This window comes from Aquarana catesbeiana, linkage group LG03, assembly GCF_042186555.1.
Source record: "Aquarana catesbeiana isolate 2022-GZ linkage group LG03, ASM4218655v1, whole genome shotgun sequence".
Classification (NCBI taxonomy): domain Eukaryota; kingdom Metazoa; phylum Chordata; class Amphibia; order Anura; family Ranidae; genus Aquarana; species Aquarana catesbeiana.
Window position 1 is genome coordinate 195,481,767 of NC_133326.1, and position 18,296 is coordinate 195,500,062.

Consider the following 18,296-nt stretch of genomic DNA (forward strand, 5'->3'; position numbering starts at 1 on the left):
TGTGCCTAATAAGTGCTTTTACTCGCAGGTCTTGCTCTGTTTTTCTACTTGCTTTTCAGTTTTGAATGGCAGGAAGAAATGCAGTCAGAGCCTGTATTTACAAACACAAAGATCTGTGTGGTTGGCCACAGCTGATCAGGTATACAGTGAAAAGGCCAAAGACAAATTTCTTTTTCGTACATCATGGGACACAGAGCCAAGTTAATAACTTAATGGGTATATAGGCACCTTCAGGTGATGGACACTGGTATACCCAATCCAGGAAGTTCACTCCCTATATAACCCCTTTTCCTTCCAGGAGCACATCAGTTTTTTCGCCAGTGTCTAAGGTGTTGGTCACGAGTGAATATGTGCTGTGAGGAGCTCCAGGAGGCATCCATGCTGGATTTAAATAGCCTCTATAGACCAGATCCATCCAAAGGGCCGTTGAGACCAAAGTGGATGGTACCTGGGCCTCGTATACGAAGCACAAGGTTTTGCCTGTTACGCCTCTCTTTGTAGGGCTGGACCTCAGGGCCCAGGGCTTTGGTCATGCTACATTACCTAAAAGCTTTCCTGGTGGGGTGCTTTTTAAAGGTCCAAGGGAGTGGAACCCCGATAAAAAGGGACCCGGTCCTTGAAGGTTTGCTAAACGCAGCCCGCTGTGATGTGTGAAGGTTGGATTGTCTGTTAATTCAGCAAATCCTGCGGCAGGGATAAGGCAAGGGAAGAAACTTAGGAACTAAAAAGTCCACCTATGCTTTCTTCTTTAAGGGAAAAAAATTTTGTTATGCCTTAAATCTCCACTAGAGGGAGTGTATGCACATACCTTAATCTTGACTCAGTTAAATTGATGATAGGCAACTCCTATCCTCATATTGATTAGTGGTTCCAAATTAATAATAACTACTGCAGTAGGGAACAGACACAAAAGATACGCTCAGCATCTTTCCAAATTACTGTTCTGCTTTATTATGACGCAATTGAAGGTTTTTATGCACATGATTACGTAGGTATCACATTAATATTACAATTGTACGTTTATGGTAACAAGGGGAGTTACATAGACAGGCTTATTCTAATCAGGACTCGAAAGAATGTAAACATTTACTGAAAACATTATTAGTGCTGTGTGCACAGTGAAGGCAATGTGCAATACATACAAAATACAATACAATTATATAGAGAACTTACAAATTTCCATTACAGTCTCCCCTCTTTTGATCAATATTTTGATCACTAACCATACCTGCTATCACCTTTAACCTGGAACCTCCAAACGCTTAGGTGGAGGTAGTCCTGGCCAAAGAAGCAAAAACTCCATTGTGGAGAAAATAATAGCTGAGCAACTTTTTCATTACCAAAATGACTTTTCATTGTGAAAAACAAATGATTGATAAGACATATTTACAGAGTACTGGCTGTACACTCCTGTGGCCAGAATGGCCTTCTAGCTGAATTGTTGGCATGCTGACTTATCAGCATATGTAAACACAGAAAATTCTACATAAAATGGAAGACGTACAAAAGACAAATATGACTTCAACATGGCTGAACTACTTTTCAAATATATATATATATATATCCCTTACAATTAAAATAATTGAATAAAAAAGTACCCTAGACTGTGATCACAAGAGGGAAACAAATCAAACACAGAGATTTCTTTAATTTAGTCATTTTTGCAGCGTCTGGTGTGGATCCAGGTGACTTTTCCTTCAAGTTTTGCAAAAACTGTACATGAAATAGATGCTGTATTGAGTCTCCAAACATTTCCTTATATATAAATGTCTCTTAACAATCCACAAGTCACCTGGCTTTAGTTTTAGATCCTTCCAAACTTTTAGGATCTGGAATTGGGGAGAAAACACATAAATGAGTTTGTCAAAAACCTTAAAAGATCAGCAACTTTCTCTGTGAGATCCAAATGGAGGACTTCAGCTGCTGAGACAAAATATATGCAAGTGAGTAACACACTCCCAAACCAAATCCCATAGGGAGAGAGTCCAACATCCCCCTTTAAGGGCTTGATAAAATATAAGAAAACATTCAGGCAAAAGTTTTCTAGGTTCTTACTCTACTTTGTCTGCTACATTGTAGACAGTAGGGGGTGTAAAAATAAAACCTCAAAACTTCTATTAAGGACTCTCCTATAAAAAATGATTTCCTCTGTTACTCTCTGTACTTTCTGCACTCTATACTTACAAACTACTTCTGATAACACTTTTTACTGTGGCCTTTGCAGTAGCATTTGCCACTGGACATCCAAAAAACATGTTCATACAGACAAAATGCATACTCGTAAGATCCTGACTTGGGCATCTGGATATATGTTTTTGTAATCTCAGGAAGGGATGTTCAGCTTTTGGTAACACCTTTGGTAACAGGTAAAACAAGAAGTGGTATGTTATAAAAACAACTGTGGAGAACCCTGGCTCTATCCCACGCTCATTTACTAAGGCAGCCATAACTTCTTGTGACTGATGACACGGTCCATGTGTCAAGCTGGAGGGAAAAGAGTGGCTGGCAGACATAAATGATCACCTTTTCCAAAGTCCTGTTTCATAAGAAGTTGCCCCCTGTGGACCACTTGTTCTTCTCGTTCTGGGGTCCTTAAAGTTGAATTATTAATCCCAGCTATACTGGGCCAGAACTAGGGTGGAATCTGTGAGTTGCACAGACCCATCAAGTGTCCGGGGCTGTAAATGCAGCATCCTTAGTCACCTGGTCTGCTTCCATGTGTGAAAGTTAATATGGCTACCTCAGCAAGAACCTGGAAGGCTGAAAACAGCCAATCAAATTAACTTGGCATGCTTGGTTGGTTTACCTGCCGAAGTAAAAACAAACTTCTGGCCCTTTAAATGGAACCAAAAGCTCTCTATATCTCATCTATCTATATAAATATACACTCTTTTTATAGCTCACAGGCTTTTCTAAAACATGGAGCTCTGCTTCTTGAGCTGGGGAAAAAGGATCCAATGACTTTGAATACAGAGTATCCTTCTGGGTGGTAAACTGCATACTCAAATCTACAAAAAATGTAATATCTGGGTCTTCAGGGAGTGTGTCCTGCACTGGGCTCACAGCAGCTGATTTCTACACCATCAATTTAACACATGTGTCATCCTTTGTCTCCAGCCTCCTCTAATAGAGGCAATAAGGTGTCTGGATTCAAATGTACGCATTTTTCATTGTTAGATTTGTACATAAACAAACTCATATTTTAAACCTTTCATTAGACAAACATTTAGTTATCTGTATATTTGCTGCGCAGAATGTTGGACCATTGACCAAAACAATATCTAACTTTGTCTAATAGCACCTTTGCATAAAAGCTACAGCTCTGATATATCGGGTGAACCCTTCATTACTGGGTCCAGCTTGCATAAATATATTACAATAGCTTGTTTTCTATCATGCTGTTTGTGTAAGAACTCCAGTTTCATGTTTCAAAAGACAACTTCTTCCTGGCAATATTATAATAAATAATAACAATACCCTGCGGTCATGCAGAGATGCCCATAAATCCAAAATATTCTTCTGCTTATACCACTGTACTTGCAAGGAAAAGGGGCACATCATTTCACAATCCACACATTCTGCTTTGGATTTCAAAAATAAAAATAAATAAAAACAAAAGGACCAATCTGTATGATGGACCAGAAAGCATCAAAAACTATAAAACAACTGGCTGCAGGTGGCATCTATCCTAACAGGGTGTGTGGACCTGATGTGATGGGTCTGTTATATTTAAATGTTATTTATTATTACTCTTACATCATGGACCACACATCAAGTTATTATCAAAAACCTTACAATATCATTTTTGTAGAAGAACTTCTTATGTATCCCATCCATCTTGGCTTTGTTAAATATTATGGCAGCTTTATTCCAAATAACAACCTCATCTTAATCTTTTTTTTCTCTCAATAAGGGCTTATTGTATAAATGTAAAATTACAAAATTGTTATCTTAATCTAAACTAATCTCATTCATTACAAATTTCCCCATTAACCTGAATTTCATTTCCAACCAAAGGTTGTCTAAACCAGTTTCAATATATCTATATTATTAATAAAATTGTTAAACTCATATTAGAAATGAATACTCATTATTACTTAATTTTACTTAATTTCCCTTTTTTAAATGCAGTGTTTCCACTATCAAAGGATATTCAATGTGTGCAATACACGGTTAAATGTAACCTTCATTTTACCATGTTTGGAAAACAGATTCAAAATAATTGTGATCACATTGTTTACCATTAGATTCGTTAACCCGGCACATGTTTTGTCTAAAAAACTGGAATTGGCATGGTGTCCTGCCAGCTTATCACTGACCTCTCAGGGACATTCTTTCAGGAGAGCACAAAGGAGGGGGTCACATCTGCGTACATGACACACACAAGCAATAGAACTAAAGGTCCCAGCATTCGCACACACACCAATATCTCTCTAAAATCGCTTACATTTTCCCATTTGTACACAACACATGCATATCATTCTCTCACTTTCTTTTAACTCTTTAATATTTCCCTGCATAAATTCTGCATTCCTTATTTTGTTCAGATATCTTTTATATCTAGCTTCTATGATCAGATGGGCAGCCAGAGTACTCATCCCATCTTCCCTCTCTGACAACATATAAAGTATTCTGTTTTAATTCTCATTTCTCTGTTTCTGACTTTTACTAGTTGTAGTGCCTGACCCCAAATTCATCCCACAACTTAACATGAAAATGTCCCTTTCTGTCTAGTGTTAATGTCACCCTTGATCCATCCTGCTCACGTAGATAGCTGTTTCTCTAGCTGTTTACTCTGCATGATTCTTAGTCCCTGTGGACCTTGGTAACCCAGTTACCCATTGTGGATCCATGTCCACTCTAACCATTAATGTAGGGGCTCAGTATAGGCGGAACCGCACCTTTGGTTCATATATAGCGCTCCTCTTGAGCTGGGCATTTTTGAGGGTCTCTTACCCTTCATTCCCTTACTTAATTCAATGCCCATAATGACTGGCCAGTCTTCTCTCTTCTCTACGTGTGCCTATACCCTCTTGCCTCTAAACTACTTTATCTAGCAGATTTACTACATATACCTGTGAACAGCACTATTCTCCCTTTCTTATCTATAACACTCCAATGGACAATAGACAGGGACAACATAACATATAACCACCAATCAATACAGTTTGATTAAGGGGAGTAAAATAGGTACCCTTTGTCCCGAAAATGCCTTACCAATCAAGGAAGTCTGATAACTCAAATGTAAGCAAAAGGCTTACCTCAGCCGGCTGATTATCAGAAATTCCCGGATCGTCTCAAGCTCCTCGTTTCGGATACTCAGGGTCACCTGGAATCCCCTCCTAAGGCAAAGCTCGCCATGCTGACTCGGTTAAATTGATGATAGGCAACTCCTATCCTCATATTGATTAGTGGTTCCAAATTAATAATAACTACTGCAGTAGGGAACAGACACAAAAGATACGCTCAGCATCTTTCCAAATTACTGTTCTGCTTTATTATGACGCAATTGAAGGTTTTTATGCACATGATTACGTAGGTATCACATTAATATTACAATTGTACGTTTATGGTAACAAGGGGAGTTACATAGGTAGGCTTATTCTAATCAGGACTCGAAAGAATGTAAACATTTACTGAAAACATTATTAGTGCTGTGTGCACAGTGAAGGCAATGTGCAATACATACAAAATACAATACAATTATATACAGAACTTACAAATTTCCATTACAATCTGTTGTCTTCACTTCAGCTCAGTGTCAGTCTGTGTGTGGCCGCAGCAGCTTGTGCAGGGGGATTCCTCTTAAGGTAAGAGATAGGCCGAATGCTCCCCCCCCCCCCCGAAGGGACCAGAAGGGTTAGGGAGACAGCTGTGGTTGTTCCCCCCCTTGTAACACCCCCCCCTCTTTGGGGGGTGCGGAGGTCCCGTTTTCTCTGCATCAAAAAGTTGTTTCCTCTGCCTGCTGTGTAATGGGCTCTGCCCCCTCCCCCCCCCCCCCCCTCTTGCTGGGTCTGCGGAACTGAAAGCCGCCCACGCTTCAGCACGGGAATATTTTTTCAAATGAAAAGGAGGTGGGCGGTTTATGAAGGGACGGGACCTAGGCGTGGCGCTGTGCATTGTCCACGAGGATGCGCGGAGGCTTAAAGGATCAGCTGGAGCAGTCTCTGCTTGGCAGCAAGGAGGAAACAAGCAGCCTATGCTGGGACACAGGAGCGGTGGGGCACAGAAGGGTGGCAGGTGGCATTCCTGATACAGGAAGGACTTTTTTCCCAGCACTAGGCTTAACTTAATAGAGGCTTTATTGTCATGACTATGTTCAGCAATTTAATAGTGCCTCTGCTTTTGTGCTTAGGACTATGCATACCAAAAAAGACACCTCAAAGACCAAAAAGGTACCAAAGGTTTCACCCCCAGTCGCTAGGATCTCCAGCCGCATCTCCACACTGTCATCCTCGCCTGAAATACCAGTTATGGCAAGCCAGGGTGAACCATTGGAACAAATTGATGGTGCAACTGCTTCTCACATCTCAGCCCCTGATTACGTGAGTGAAGATGTCTTTTCCACCACCCTGCAGGGTCTGGAAGGAAGATTAGCGGTTTTAATCGCATCCTCCATTCAAATGGATAGGAAGCGTGCTAGATCCCCCTCCCCCACTTTAGACCCTTGCAAGGGGAACAGTGGGCACATGATGAGGTGTTACCCTTAGGCGATCAGGAGGAAAGACAAACCGATGATTCCTCTGTGGAGGAAACAAAGGTAGATGAACGTTTTTCACCTTCACAATCTGAGAAATTGCTGATACAATCTCTTATGGAGATGGTTCGTTCTACTTTCATGCTACCCCTAACAGAGTCTGCTGAAAGCTCGGTTTCTTCCTTGGGTTCCTTAAAACCTTCAAAGCTTTTGCATGCATTTTCCTGTTCATGTATTACTAGAACAGCTTATTTATGCTGAATGGGATCACCCGGATAAGCATTTTCTCCCTCCAAAGAGATTTTCAACTCTCTATCCCATGGAGGAGAAATTCACCAAAAAATAGAATGTACTAGCAGTTGACGCTGCGATTTTCAGTGTGAATAAAAGTCTAACTTGTCCAGTAGACAATGCACAAATGCTTAAGGATCCAACAGATAAATGGTTTGAATTCCTGTTAAAATCCTCTTTTTCCTTGGCAGGGGCCGTTACTCAGCCTGCAGTTGCTGCAATAGGCGTCTGTCAATCCCTAAAGGACCAGTTTAGACAGGCCCTTAAAGAGGTTCCTGCTCAACAAGCACGGGAATTGGCTGAACTACCAAAAGCATTATGCTTTGCCATAGGTGCCATTAAAGATTCTATTAGCCAGGCGTCTCCCGCCTTACGCTAGTACATATGCGTAGAATCCTGTGGTTAAAAAATTGGTCAGCCGAAGCACCATGTAAAAAGCTCCTGACTGGATTCCCTTTTCATGGGGATCAGCTATTTGGGGATGATTTGGACAAATACATCCAAACAATTTTTAGTGGGAAAAGTACTCTTTTGCCAGTCAAAAGAAAGTATAAACGCCCTTCATTTAAACAGGCTCTTTCTCCTGCTCCAGGGACTTCCGCCTCTAGGCAGTGGCGACGGCCTCCGCCGTCAGACTCTAACAGGAAGACCTCAGGGTTAGGCCCAGGCTCAAAAGAAGTCCTGGGGCCAGCAACCTGCAAAGCAGAATCCTAAAGCCTCATCATGAAGAGGCACCCCCCCTCGCCAGGGTGGGGGGAAGACTTCTGCAGTTTTCAGAAGTCTGGCAAGAGGAAATTCAGGACAGATGGGTCATCTCCACGGTAACTCTTGGGTACAAGCTGGAATTTCGGCACTTTCCACCGTCTCCTGAGGTCAAACGTTCCCAAAGATCCAGAGAAAAGGCAATCTCTGTTTCAGGCACTAGACCAATTAATGGCTCAGGGTGTGATCGTGCAGAATCCCACAGAAGAGCAAGGTTTGGGGTTTTATTCAAACCTCTTCATATTACCAAAACCGAATGGAGATGTCAGACCCATTCTAGATCTAAAGAATCTGAATCGGTTCCTGAAGATCCCCTCCTTTCGCATGGAGACGATCAGGTCAGTGGTTTCTATCCTATTAGGAGAAGAACTTCTGGCGTCTATCGACATCAGGGATGCATATCTGCATGTTCTTATATTTCCCGCTCACCAAAGGTTTCTGCGGTTTGAGGTAGAACAGCAGCATTTCCAGCTTCGGGCTAGCTACAGCACCCCGGGTGTTTACAAAAGTCCTGGCCCAACCTCTAGCCAGGTTGAGGGCGCAGGGCATAGCAGTCTTGGCGTACTTAGACGATCTATTGCTAATAGACCAGTCGGTGGCTCGTTTAGAGCAAAGCATGCGCATTACAACCAGTTACCTGGAAAGTTTGGGTTGGATTCTCAACCTAGAGAAATCTTCCTTAAAACCGATAAAAAGGCTGGAGTACCTGGGTCTGATGATAGACACAGCCCAGAAAAAAGTGTTCTTGCCTCAGGCAAAAATCAACTCCCTAAGAGAGCTGGTGCGGATGGTCTGGTCAAAAGGTGATCCCTCCATTCGTCTTTGCGAGAGGTTGCTAGGAAACATGGTGGCTTCATTCGAACCGGTTCCCTTTGCCCAGTTCCATTCAAGGCTGTTGCAAAACAGTATCCTGTCTACTTGGAAGAAAACAATTCAAGCTTTAGACTTGCCAATGCGGCTGTCCCCAAGGGTGTCCCAAAGCCTCAGTTGGTGGTTACTAACCCGGAATTTGCTGAAAGGAAAATCCTTCAGACCAGTTATCTGGAAAGTGGTAACGACAGATGCCAGCCTTTTAGGCTGGGGAGCAGTACTAGAAAAGACAACTGTCCAGGAACAGTGGTCAAGAGCCAAAAAAACCTTGCCCATCAATATCCTAGAGATTCGGGCAGTGCATCTGGCTCTGAAGGCCTGGACTTTCAGGTTATAGGATTGTCCTGTCAGGATCCAATCCGACAATGCCACAGCTGTGGAAAATATCAATCACCAAGGGGGCACCAAGAGTCTCTCAGTGCAGAGAGAGGTGAACCATATTCTAACTTGGGCAGAAAGGAATGTTCCGTCGTCCATCGGCAGTCTTCGTTCCGGGAGTAGAGAATTGGCAGACGGACTACTTGAGTCACCAGCAGTTATTCCCAGGGAAATGGTCTCTTCACCCCGACATTTTTCGGGCTGTTTGCCAAAGATGGGGGACTCTGGTTGTAGATCTTCTAGCGTCCAGATTCAACATGAAGTTAGTCAACTTCGTGTCCAGGACAAGGGATCCACTCGCATGCGGAACAGATGCGTTGGTGACCCGTGGGATCAGTTCTCAATGATCTATGCATTTCCCCCTATTCTGTTGCTGCCACGACTTTTTTGCAGAATCAAGCTGGAAAGAAATCTGGTAATTCTGGTAGCACCAGCATGACCCAGAAGGTCATGGTATGCAGAAATTGTAAAGATGGCAGCGGAGGGTCCATGCGGCAGACAAATCTGACCCTAAGTGACACTTTTTGGGGACCAGTAACATTTATTACATCGATCAGTGCTAAAATAACGCACTGATCAATGTATAAATGAAAATGGCAGGGAAGGGGTTAACACTGGGGGGTGATCAAGGGGTTAACTGTGTTCCCCGGGTGTGTTCTAACTGTGTAGGGGCTGGGCTCACTGGAACACCACAGAGATCGCTGTTCCTGATCACTGGGAACAGCAAATCTCCCTGATGTCTCCCGTCAGAACAGGGATCCGCCTTATTTTCATAGGCAGATCCCCGTTCTGCCTCTGTGTACCGCGAACATGGGTCACTGGCCGACATCGAGGCCGTGGGCACGCACGCATCCAAAGTGTCACATGCACAGACCGCTGTACGGGTACGGCGCTTTGCACTATCGACTACCTCACTATGGTAGTTGTCAAACAGTACAGGTAACAACGCAAAATCAATATTTTTCCGTTAAATAAGATAATATGGCGGCATGTTGCTTCCTAATTTAGCAAAAATTTAACACTTTCCTTTACCGTGATTTTTGTTTTTTTTGTTTTGTTTTTTCCACATTTATAAGGAATTTTGAACCAAGATACAACATTCATATAGCAGTTGTAAAATAATTTTATACAAAAGAAGTGATAAGCAGTTTAGTTTAATGTTTATATTCAAGTTATGTCAGGATATAAGTGGTGGTAGTTTCAGATAGGAAGGAAAAGTTAGGGGGCGTGGGGTAGGCTGGGAAAGTTGCAAAAAGGACACGCTAAAGGCAAATCCAGTGCACTTGGAAGTGCAGTCACTGTAGATCTGAGGGGGACATGTAAGGACAATAAAAAAACAGCATTTTTGATTGCACTTGATTGGAAGATAGAAATCGGCAGAGCTTCCCCTCATTTCAGATCTGCAGCGACTGCACTTCCAAGTGCGCTTGAAGTACAGTGGATTTGCCTTTAGTAAATCAACCTCATAGGCTGGCAAACCTTGTATTGATGTTACTTTTTGAAAGAACAGGTAGGTGCCTTTGGTATAAGTATGTAGTGTATAGTATTTAACGCTGACCTTAGATTGTAGACCCAAATTCACAATCAATTTTGGGACATTCTCGCCGTGTGGAAAAGGTTGCCCAGGTAAGTACATACTCAAAAGTGATTCAGGGAGACACCAGGTACACATTTTGCGATGCGTTCTGGGCTTATGTACTGTGATAAAAGTTCTAAAGTGGTTGTAAACCTTAGACATCAAATATGAACAAAGCATATCCATCTATATTGTGTACTTGTCTCAGTTAAGAGCACTAAATTTAATTTTTGTCTGCTGCTTTGTTCCATTGCTATCAGCATAAATCACTGCTCACAATTTTTCCTGACACCAAGAGAAAAAAGGTGATCGGGGAAGGACCTCCTGCTGATTGACAGTCTCTGCTCTGTTCCTGTGTTAAGGGATGTGTCTCTTCCCTCCAATTAGCTCTCAGATCTCTCTTTGCTGAGTTATGCAGGGTGTAATGTCAGCTCTCAGCCCTCTTTTTCTGAACTCTGACAAGCTTGGGTTTACAACTTTCTTGGGCTAGGATGTTGAGCACTTGACTGCAGTCAAGTGGTTTTGTTCACTTTAAATAGTCATGAGTGTCATCTACATCAGATTCCCATTTTATATTATAGGGGAGCTTATTCGAGCGAGTGGGGGTAATCAGAGCTTAGTAGCACTTCTTTTAAGCCGCTTTATAATACGATTTCAGCTATACAAACCACACATCTGCTAGCAGATCATATCTACCCCTCTTTGCATAAATTAAAAGGTTTCTTTAAGGTCATGGTATCAACCGTTTACATTACTTTCCAAGTAATTTAATGTCTTTCTGAGTTCAAAGCTGTCCTCAGCATATGCCCTCTTAATATTTGCTTGTTTTCTTTTTGGTTTGGAAATTGCTGTATTTAATGTGATTACAGTGAAAAACAGTACTTCCATTTCTTATGGAAAGAGCAGCCATAAAATTGTTTGATTCAAAGACTGTGTATATATAAGCCGAGATGTGTTAGGAGCTGACAGTTACTTGATGTAGCTACAAATTTGACACATTTCACTTAAACAGTACCTAGACTTCTGCATTTGTGCTAATAACTTTGAAAAAAACACACTAACGGTCATTACCATCACTTCTTATGACTCTAGATTTTATTTCCATAAGAAAAAAAAAAAAAAAGTTTTAAAGCATATAGAATTGTATTCATCTGTAACAGCTTTTGCCAAGTTCTATGCAATGGTAGAAACAGCCTCATTACCCATGTTAGAAGGAAGGCTATTTTATTTTTAACTACACTCTGCTAAGTGCAGATTTATCATTTTAATGAACGTACAGTAGTCATTGCAAAATGTTCACGATCCCCAGCTGAGAACAGTAGGTGTGGGAGGATGCATAGCAATATCACAGCTGTCTAGAGAATTACAGTAAGTAAAACTTAATTAACATGTACTGCATAGTACAGAATTTGTTTTTTATATATATATCTCTCTGTGTATGTCTTTTTTTTTTTTTTTCTAATACAACAAATCTTATAAATGACCCTACACGCTGATTTTATTCTCAGAAGGAAACATCAAAGAAAGGGATCAAGCATTTACACTTCAAAGGCAGCCAAACAGAAGTGGCAGTCACTGGAGCGAAGGATCACAGACATAGTGATGCAGCGGATGACCATCTCCAATATGGAAACTGACATGAACCGACTACTGAAGGTAAAATATTTCCATTTAGAATTGCTGGCACATAGTAATGAGAGTGAAATAATACAGAGCATAAAATAGAATTTTCATTTCATAATTTTGAACTATAAAGTAGGAGTCCCCATGATGCCCTTTTACCCATATAAGTAGCTATTTCACAGATAAAGTGGAATGCTGATTCCTTTATTTACAGGTAGCAACAGTGGGGATCCCTTTTACCCCTTTTACCCCTTTTACCACTCTTCTAATTCTTGCACAGCTGTTTATGTTCTGAAAGGTGTTTTTGATATGGCAGGCTAGAAACCTTAAAGTCATTGTATAAGAAAAATAGGAACTGCATTTTCTCCTTCTAAAATGCAGTTATGCCGATGCACTGGTTTCAGTACTTTCAGTCACTGATCTGCAACAACAATGCATATAAAAAAAATCGGATGTTCTTGCTCAATATGTGTTTTTGGTTAGTGACCAGAATGTTAGAGGGTCAGTTTGGCAGCCAAGCATCACCATCGTGTTCTATAGAAAATATTTAAGCCCCCCTTTCATACTTGACCATGTGTGTTTTTTGTAGGTTTTTTCTTTTAACTTTTTTGACTTATAAAGGCTTGAGAAGGCAAGAAATTGTGTAAAAAAACATGCATGAAGCAATTTTTTCCGGCACTTCCATTGAAGTCTATCAGGGCCAAAAAAATGCATCTCTTCCCCAAAGCTTTTGAGCTACGAGTGAGAAGCTTCAACCTCAGTGAATGACCATCACTGATTAAAATAGAAATTTCTTGCTATTGAGCATCAGGAAACATACTTGAATTTGCTAAGATCTAAATGCGGTCTCAGCATTACAATTTAGAGCAGGTTTCTTTTTCCAATAAACTGGTAGTTACTTTTTAAATCCTAGGAGGTATAGTTTTTTTTTCCCCCCTTGAAAGTTTCCGCTTCATGCATATGAAAACTCTGAAAAATTAACTTTTCATATTTTCTGTCTTTTAACCACTTGCCCACTGGGCACTTAAACCCCCTTCCTAACAGACCAATTTTCAGCTTTCGGTGCTCTCACATTTTGAATTAGTTACCCAGTCATGCAACCCTATACCCATATGAAAATGTCCTTTTTATCACACAAATAGAGCTTTCTTTTGGTGGTATTTGATACCACTGGCCTGTTTTTTTATTTTTTGAGCTATAAATTAAAAAAGACCAAAAATTTGATAAAACATGCATTTTTCTTAGTTTCTGTTATAAAATTTTGCAAATTAGTAATTTTTCTTCATACATTTTGGCCAGCTGTAGAGAAAGCGCCTGTATATGCCTGGAAAAAATCTTGTATTTTGAGTGTGGAGGAAGATATACAGTACAAATTGGCAAGTTGCAAACAATATTTGTTTGATAAGGGCAGTGCTGTGTGCATTTTCAACAATGTTTTGTTTTTCCCATAACAGCAACGTGAAGAACTTACAAAAAGAAAAGAAAAAGTAACAAGGAAAAGAGACCGAATTATGAAGGATAATGGAGATCCTGACAAAAACATCAATCACATGAATGAAGAAATAGAATCTCTTAGTGCAAATATTGACTACATTAATGATAACATATCTGAATGTCAAGCCAATATTATGCAGATGGAAGAAGCCAAGGTAAGTGTTTTGACAGCCGTATAGACTTTTAAAGTGGGCTTACTAGTAGGAAAATATCTTAAAGCAAAGTAACTAAATTTACTATTAAAAAGTCATCATAGTGTACTTAGTGTAAACAAGTGATTTTTTTATATTCTTTATATACTTGTACTTCAGTGGGTACAAATAAAGGGTACTTGTGTCGCTTTATAATAGTATGCTTTCACTTACAGTAATGTAGTCCCCTCCTAGCATTTGTTACTCTTTAATATTAGTGAGTTAGCTCAACCAGAGTCATGTGATTTTGCTTCTCCCTCCTAGATTTTACCTTGCATCTCACTAAACGTGCTTTCTTAATCATACATTAGGGGACAAAGGATGACGTAATTCAGGTACATTGGGGTGTTCTGCTCCCTTCAGGAGATTGGACATTGGCAAAACAAAATACTATTAGTTGATAGCTGCGCTAATTTAAATTAATGCATATATCATAATCCCATGTGCAAATTCATAATGTATGCAAAAAAATCCCCTTGTGCAAACTATATGCAAAAAATAAATATATATACAAAAAATATAGAAAGTCCACCTGTGCAAAATAGAATAAAATTAAATGATTGAAAATGAGGAGATATTTGGTAAACACTGGCCCCAAATTTCACTACGAGAGGTTTATAGTTGATATTGTCCTTATTTGGAACGGGAGAAGAGAACAATTGGATGAATTTATTGAATTAACATCAACCAATATGGAATAAAATGTATTGTCAATGTACATACAGATAGTATACATTACTTGATTTGGTGATATTTACGAATGATAATAGATTAAATACCCATATATATTTCAAAGATATGGCTAGGAGCAGGTACATCCCGTACAATAGTTGTCACCATCCACAATGGAAAAAAGCCATTACCCAAAAGGCAATTCGTCCGGATATAGAGGAATTGCGATCAAGTGGAAGATTATTGGGCCCAAACAGAAATATTGATAGAGAGATTTGTCAATAAAGGTTTCAAGAGGAATATGTTGGAACACACCAGAAGGAAAGTAGGCAATATGAATAGAGAATCCATGCTGATTGATAAACCTAAACAATCTAGGAAATCCAATGAAGTAGCCTTTATCACAGGGTTTAATATGGAATATAAGGAACTGGAAAAAAACTATAAGAAAGTATTGGCCAATTCTATGTAAGGACCCACATTTGAGTAAAATACTAACCAGCAAGCCCAAATTTATCTATAGACAGGCACAAGAGGATTAGGGCTAGTATTGTCAAAAATATACCAGACCCTCCCAGTCAAATGATTACTTTTTTTTTGATGAAAAGGGATTCTTTAGATGTGGTAAGTGTAATCCTTGTAGGACCACTAAGAGGCAACAGAAGGATTAATACATTCCAATTGAACCAAACTGAGCAAGAATATACCATAACACAAACTCATTACTTGTAATAGTACCCATGTTACCTACGTGCTGGAGTGCAACCAGGACAACCAGACAACGGTTAGAATAGGTGAGCATATTAAGAATAAAGTGAAAGGGTTCAAATACCATTAGTGTAATTAATCATTTCAGGTTGAAACATAATAAGGACCCTAGTACCAAGTTATATGCAATAGACACAAGACACAAATTGGAGGAATTCTAACCTTAGGAGAGAGGTTTCACGCAATAAAACCTACTGGATTCATATATTTAAATACTTTAACACTGTATGAATTAATTGTAGAATTAGATATAAAATGCTTTTTGGATGGTTATTTTAATATGCTTTAGTATAGATAATATTTTTATTTAAGTATTTTTAATAGGTTTTAGATTTAGAATTATGATATGGGATAGCGAAAAGTAGTAGATAAATATATTGTCTCTGACCATAAGAGCCCTTGCACACTGGGGCGGTTTGCAGGCGCTATTGCGCTAATAATAGCGCCTGCAAACCGCCCCGAAAGTGCCGCTGCATGTATTCCTGTGTGAAAGCCCCGAGGGCTTGCACACTGGAGCGATGCGCTGGCAGGACGGTAATAAAAGTCCTACTAGCAGCATCTTCGGAGCGGTGAAGGAGCGGTGTGTATACCGCTCCTGCCCATTGAAATCAATGGGACGGCGCGGCTATACCGCCGGCAATGCGCCTCTGCAGAGGCGCTTTGCAGTGGTTTTTAACCCTTTCTCGGCCGCTAGCGGGGGGGTAAAACCGCCCCGCTAGCGGCCGCATACCGACGGTAAAACGCCGCTATTAATAGCGGCGTTTTACCGCCGACGCTGCCCCCGCCCCAGTGTGCAAGGGCTCTAAGGAAATATTATTGCATTTTCTTGGAGTAGGAATTTGTATTGGGTACAGGTATATCCAGCTACCCTATGTCTGCATCATAAAATGAGGGGTCCATTTAGAATAAATGTAGATTATTTATAATACAACAGGTTCTGTAATTAACATACAATAGAATTGATATTTTGTATTATATTAGCACGGAACAAAGGGCAGAACCATATTAGTGCTAGGACTGGTAAAAATGGCGGAAAAGGCACTTCCGTTTTAGCTAATATGGTGGTCTTAATACTTCCGGTCTGCTGAGATGTGATTGGCTGATCTACTAAAACTAAGGGCATAAATACCTTAAGCGAAATGGCTCCACTAGCTTCCTGATGATGCATTGATTATGCAAAACATGTCGAGGCATAGGGACGCAAAAGTTATGAGAGTTCCTGCCTTTGGTGAACAGAATAGCTGAGATTGGAACGCACGCCGGCTTCACTGCACGGAGCGGCATGATATTTACAGATTTGGTTCGCTGGGTAGACTTAGTGAAGGTCGGAGGGCACTTGTAAATATGAGTTGGCATTTAATTTTACATTTTATGCTTTTATACGAAGTAAACATGTTGCGCAATGATAGCACCTTTTTATTATATGAGTGACCAAGAAAGGAAATGCAGGATCCCTGGATGGTTAAAAAGGTTAAGGTTATGTTGAGTAATACAGTTGATCTAAACTTTCCTGGTGGAGTGGATAGACACTCTGTTTTGGAGGAGTTCTGATGAGTGAGTAGAGTTGATGGTGGAGGATATCCTCGCAGCGGTTTGGAATAGCATTTTGCCACTAAAATTGGAATTTGGAAGCACAGATTAATTTTATTCTATTTTGCACAAGTGGATTTTCTATATTTTTTGCATATAGTTTGCACAAGGGAATTTATTTGCATATATTATGAATTTGCACATGGGATTATGCATTCATTTAAATTAGCGCAGCTATGAACTAATAGTATTTTGTTATCTATTTCACTTTTGGAGTGAAAAAAACATTGCCACAGCTGATAAATATACTATATATACTGTATATTTATATTTTGTGCTGTGACACAAATATTACATTGGCAAAACAAAGCTGCAAGCAGCCCAGTATAAGCCTTCCCACTCACAGCATGTTTTTGCTATTGTCCTAGGAGAATAGACTTCTTCTCATACACCTGTTAAATTAGAACATTAACCTTAACCGTTTAGTAAGAATTAATGTTTCCTAACAAAAGAACATGCATTTCACTTTAATAGTTATGCTACCAAAATTAGTGTGTGCTGTAAATTGCCTCCAGCATTGCTTCTGTTTCTTCTTGCTGGAGGCCACCATTTGTTGAAGCCCTGAGCAGTCAGTTCCTTATTGCAAACTCTTTTTTCAAATGACAACTGTCACGGGCCTAGCCGGGACAGAGGCTGTTGGAGAGGACTGTGTGCGGGCCTGTTGCCTTTTGATTATGGGCCCTGGATTTTCAATGGATTCATTCTGTTGGGACACATCCTGTGGGGAGATGCTGGTGTCGTCAATCTGTGTTTGTGTTAATTGAATGAGCTAATGACATTGTCCTCTATACAATGTAGGAGACGGGACGACTACTATTGTGTTAATTAACTGTATGAAGCTCGGTGACCACAAGTCTGGGCGAAAGGCCATGTCTCAGTCACCTAGGCTGTATAAAGGATTAGATAATTAGCTCATGTTAATTAAGTTACAGTTGTATTGTTAGAGGAGGTTCCAACGGCATATAAAGTCTTGTAACTTTGATTCATAATAAACAGTCCATGTTAGCAGTGAAGCAAGTGTCGCCTTGTTTGTGCTCAGAGAGGTTGGAATATCTGATATCTGTATACAGACTGGCAGGAAGTGGTATATGACAGAAGCACTCAAGCGGAGTGTGGGACGTTCCGTGACATTGGTGGCAAGCAGCGGGAAAGCTTCCTGCAGTCTGGGACATCCAAACTTCCATCTGGATCCAAGGTCCAGGTAGCAGGAGAGGAGAGGTACAGATACCAGCCGCCATGGATGAGGAATTCAGAAGGAGGTTGCGAGAGATGCAGATACAGCACAGAGGACCAGTATCGGAGCAGGTCCTGCTGGGATGGTGTGATTCTATTCGCTGCAAACTCTGGAAGGAAGCGCTAGCCCGTGAGCAGCGACACCAGGGAA

At 40.5% G+C, this 18,296-nt stretch overlaps 1 protein-coding gene across 7 annotated transcripts in view; it reads left to right on the plus strand.

Annotated features, from left to right (window-relative positions):
- Nucleotides 1-18,296, plus strand: part of KIF21A (kinesin family member 21A) — a 279,203-nt gene that overhangs the window by 168,849 nt on the left and 92,058 nt on the right. For all 7 annotated transcript variants that reach the window (XM_073619687.1, XM_073619690.1, XM_073619692.1 and 4 more), the window contains 2 exons: nucleotides 12,083-12,230; nucleotides 13,652-13,846. In XM_073619687.1, coding sequence (XP_073475788.1) covers nucleotides 12,083-12,230; nucleotides 13,652-13,846 — 343 coding nt within the window. The remainder of the gene's footprint in view (nucleotides 1-12,082; nucleotides 12,231-13,651; nucleotides 13,847-18,296) is intronic.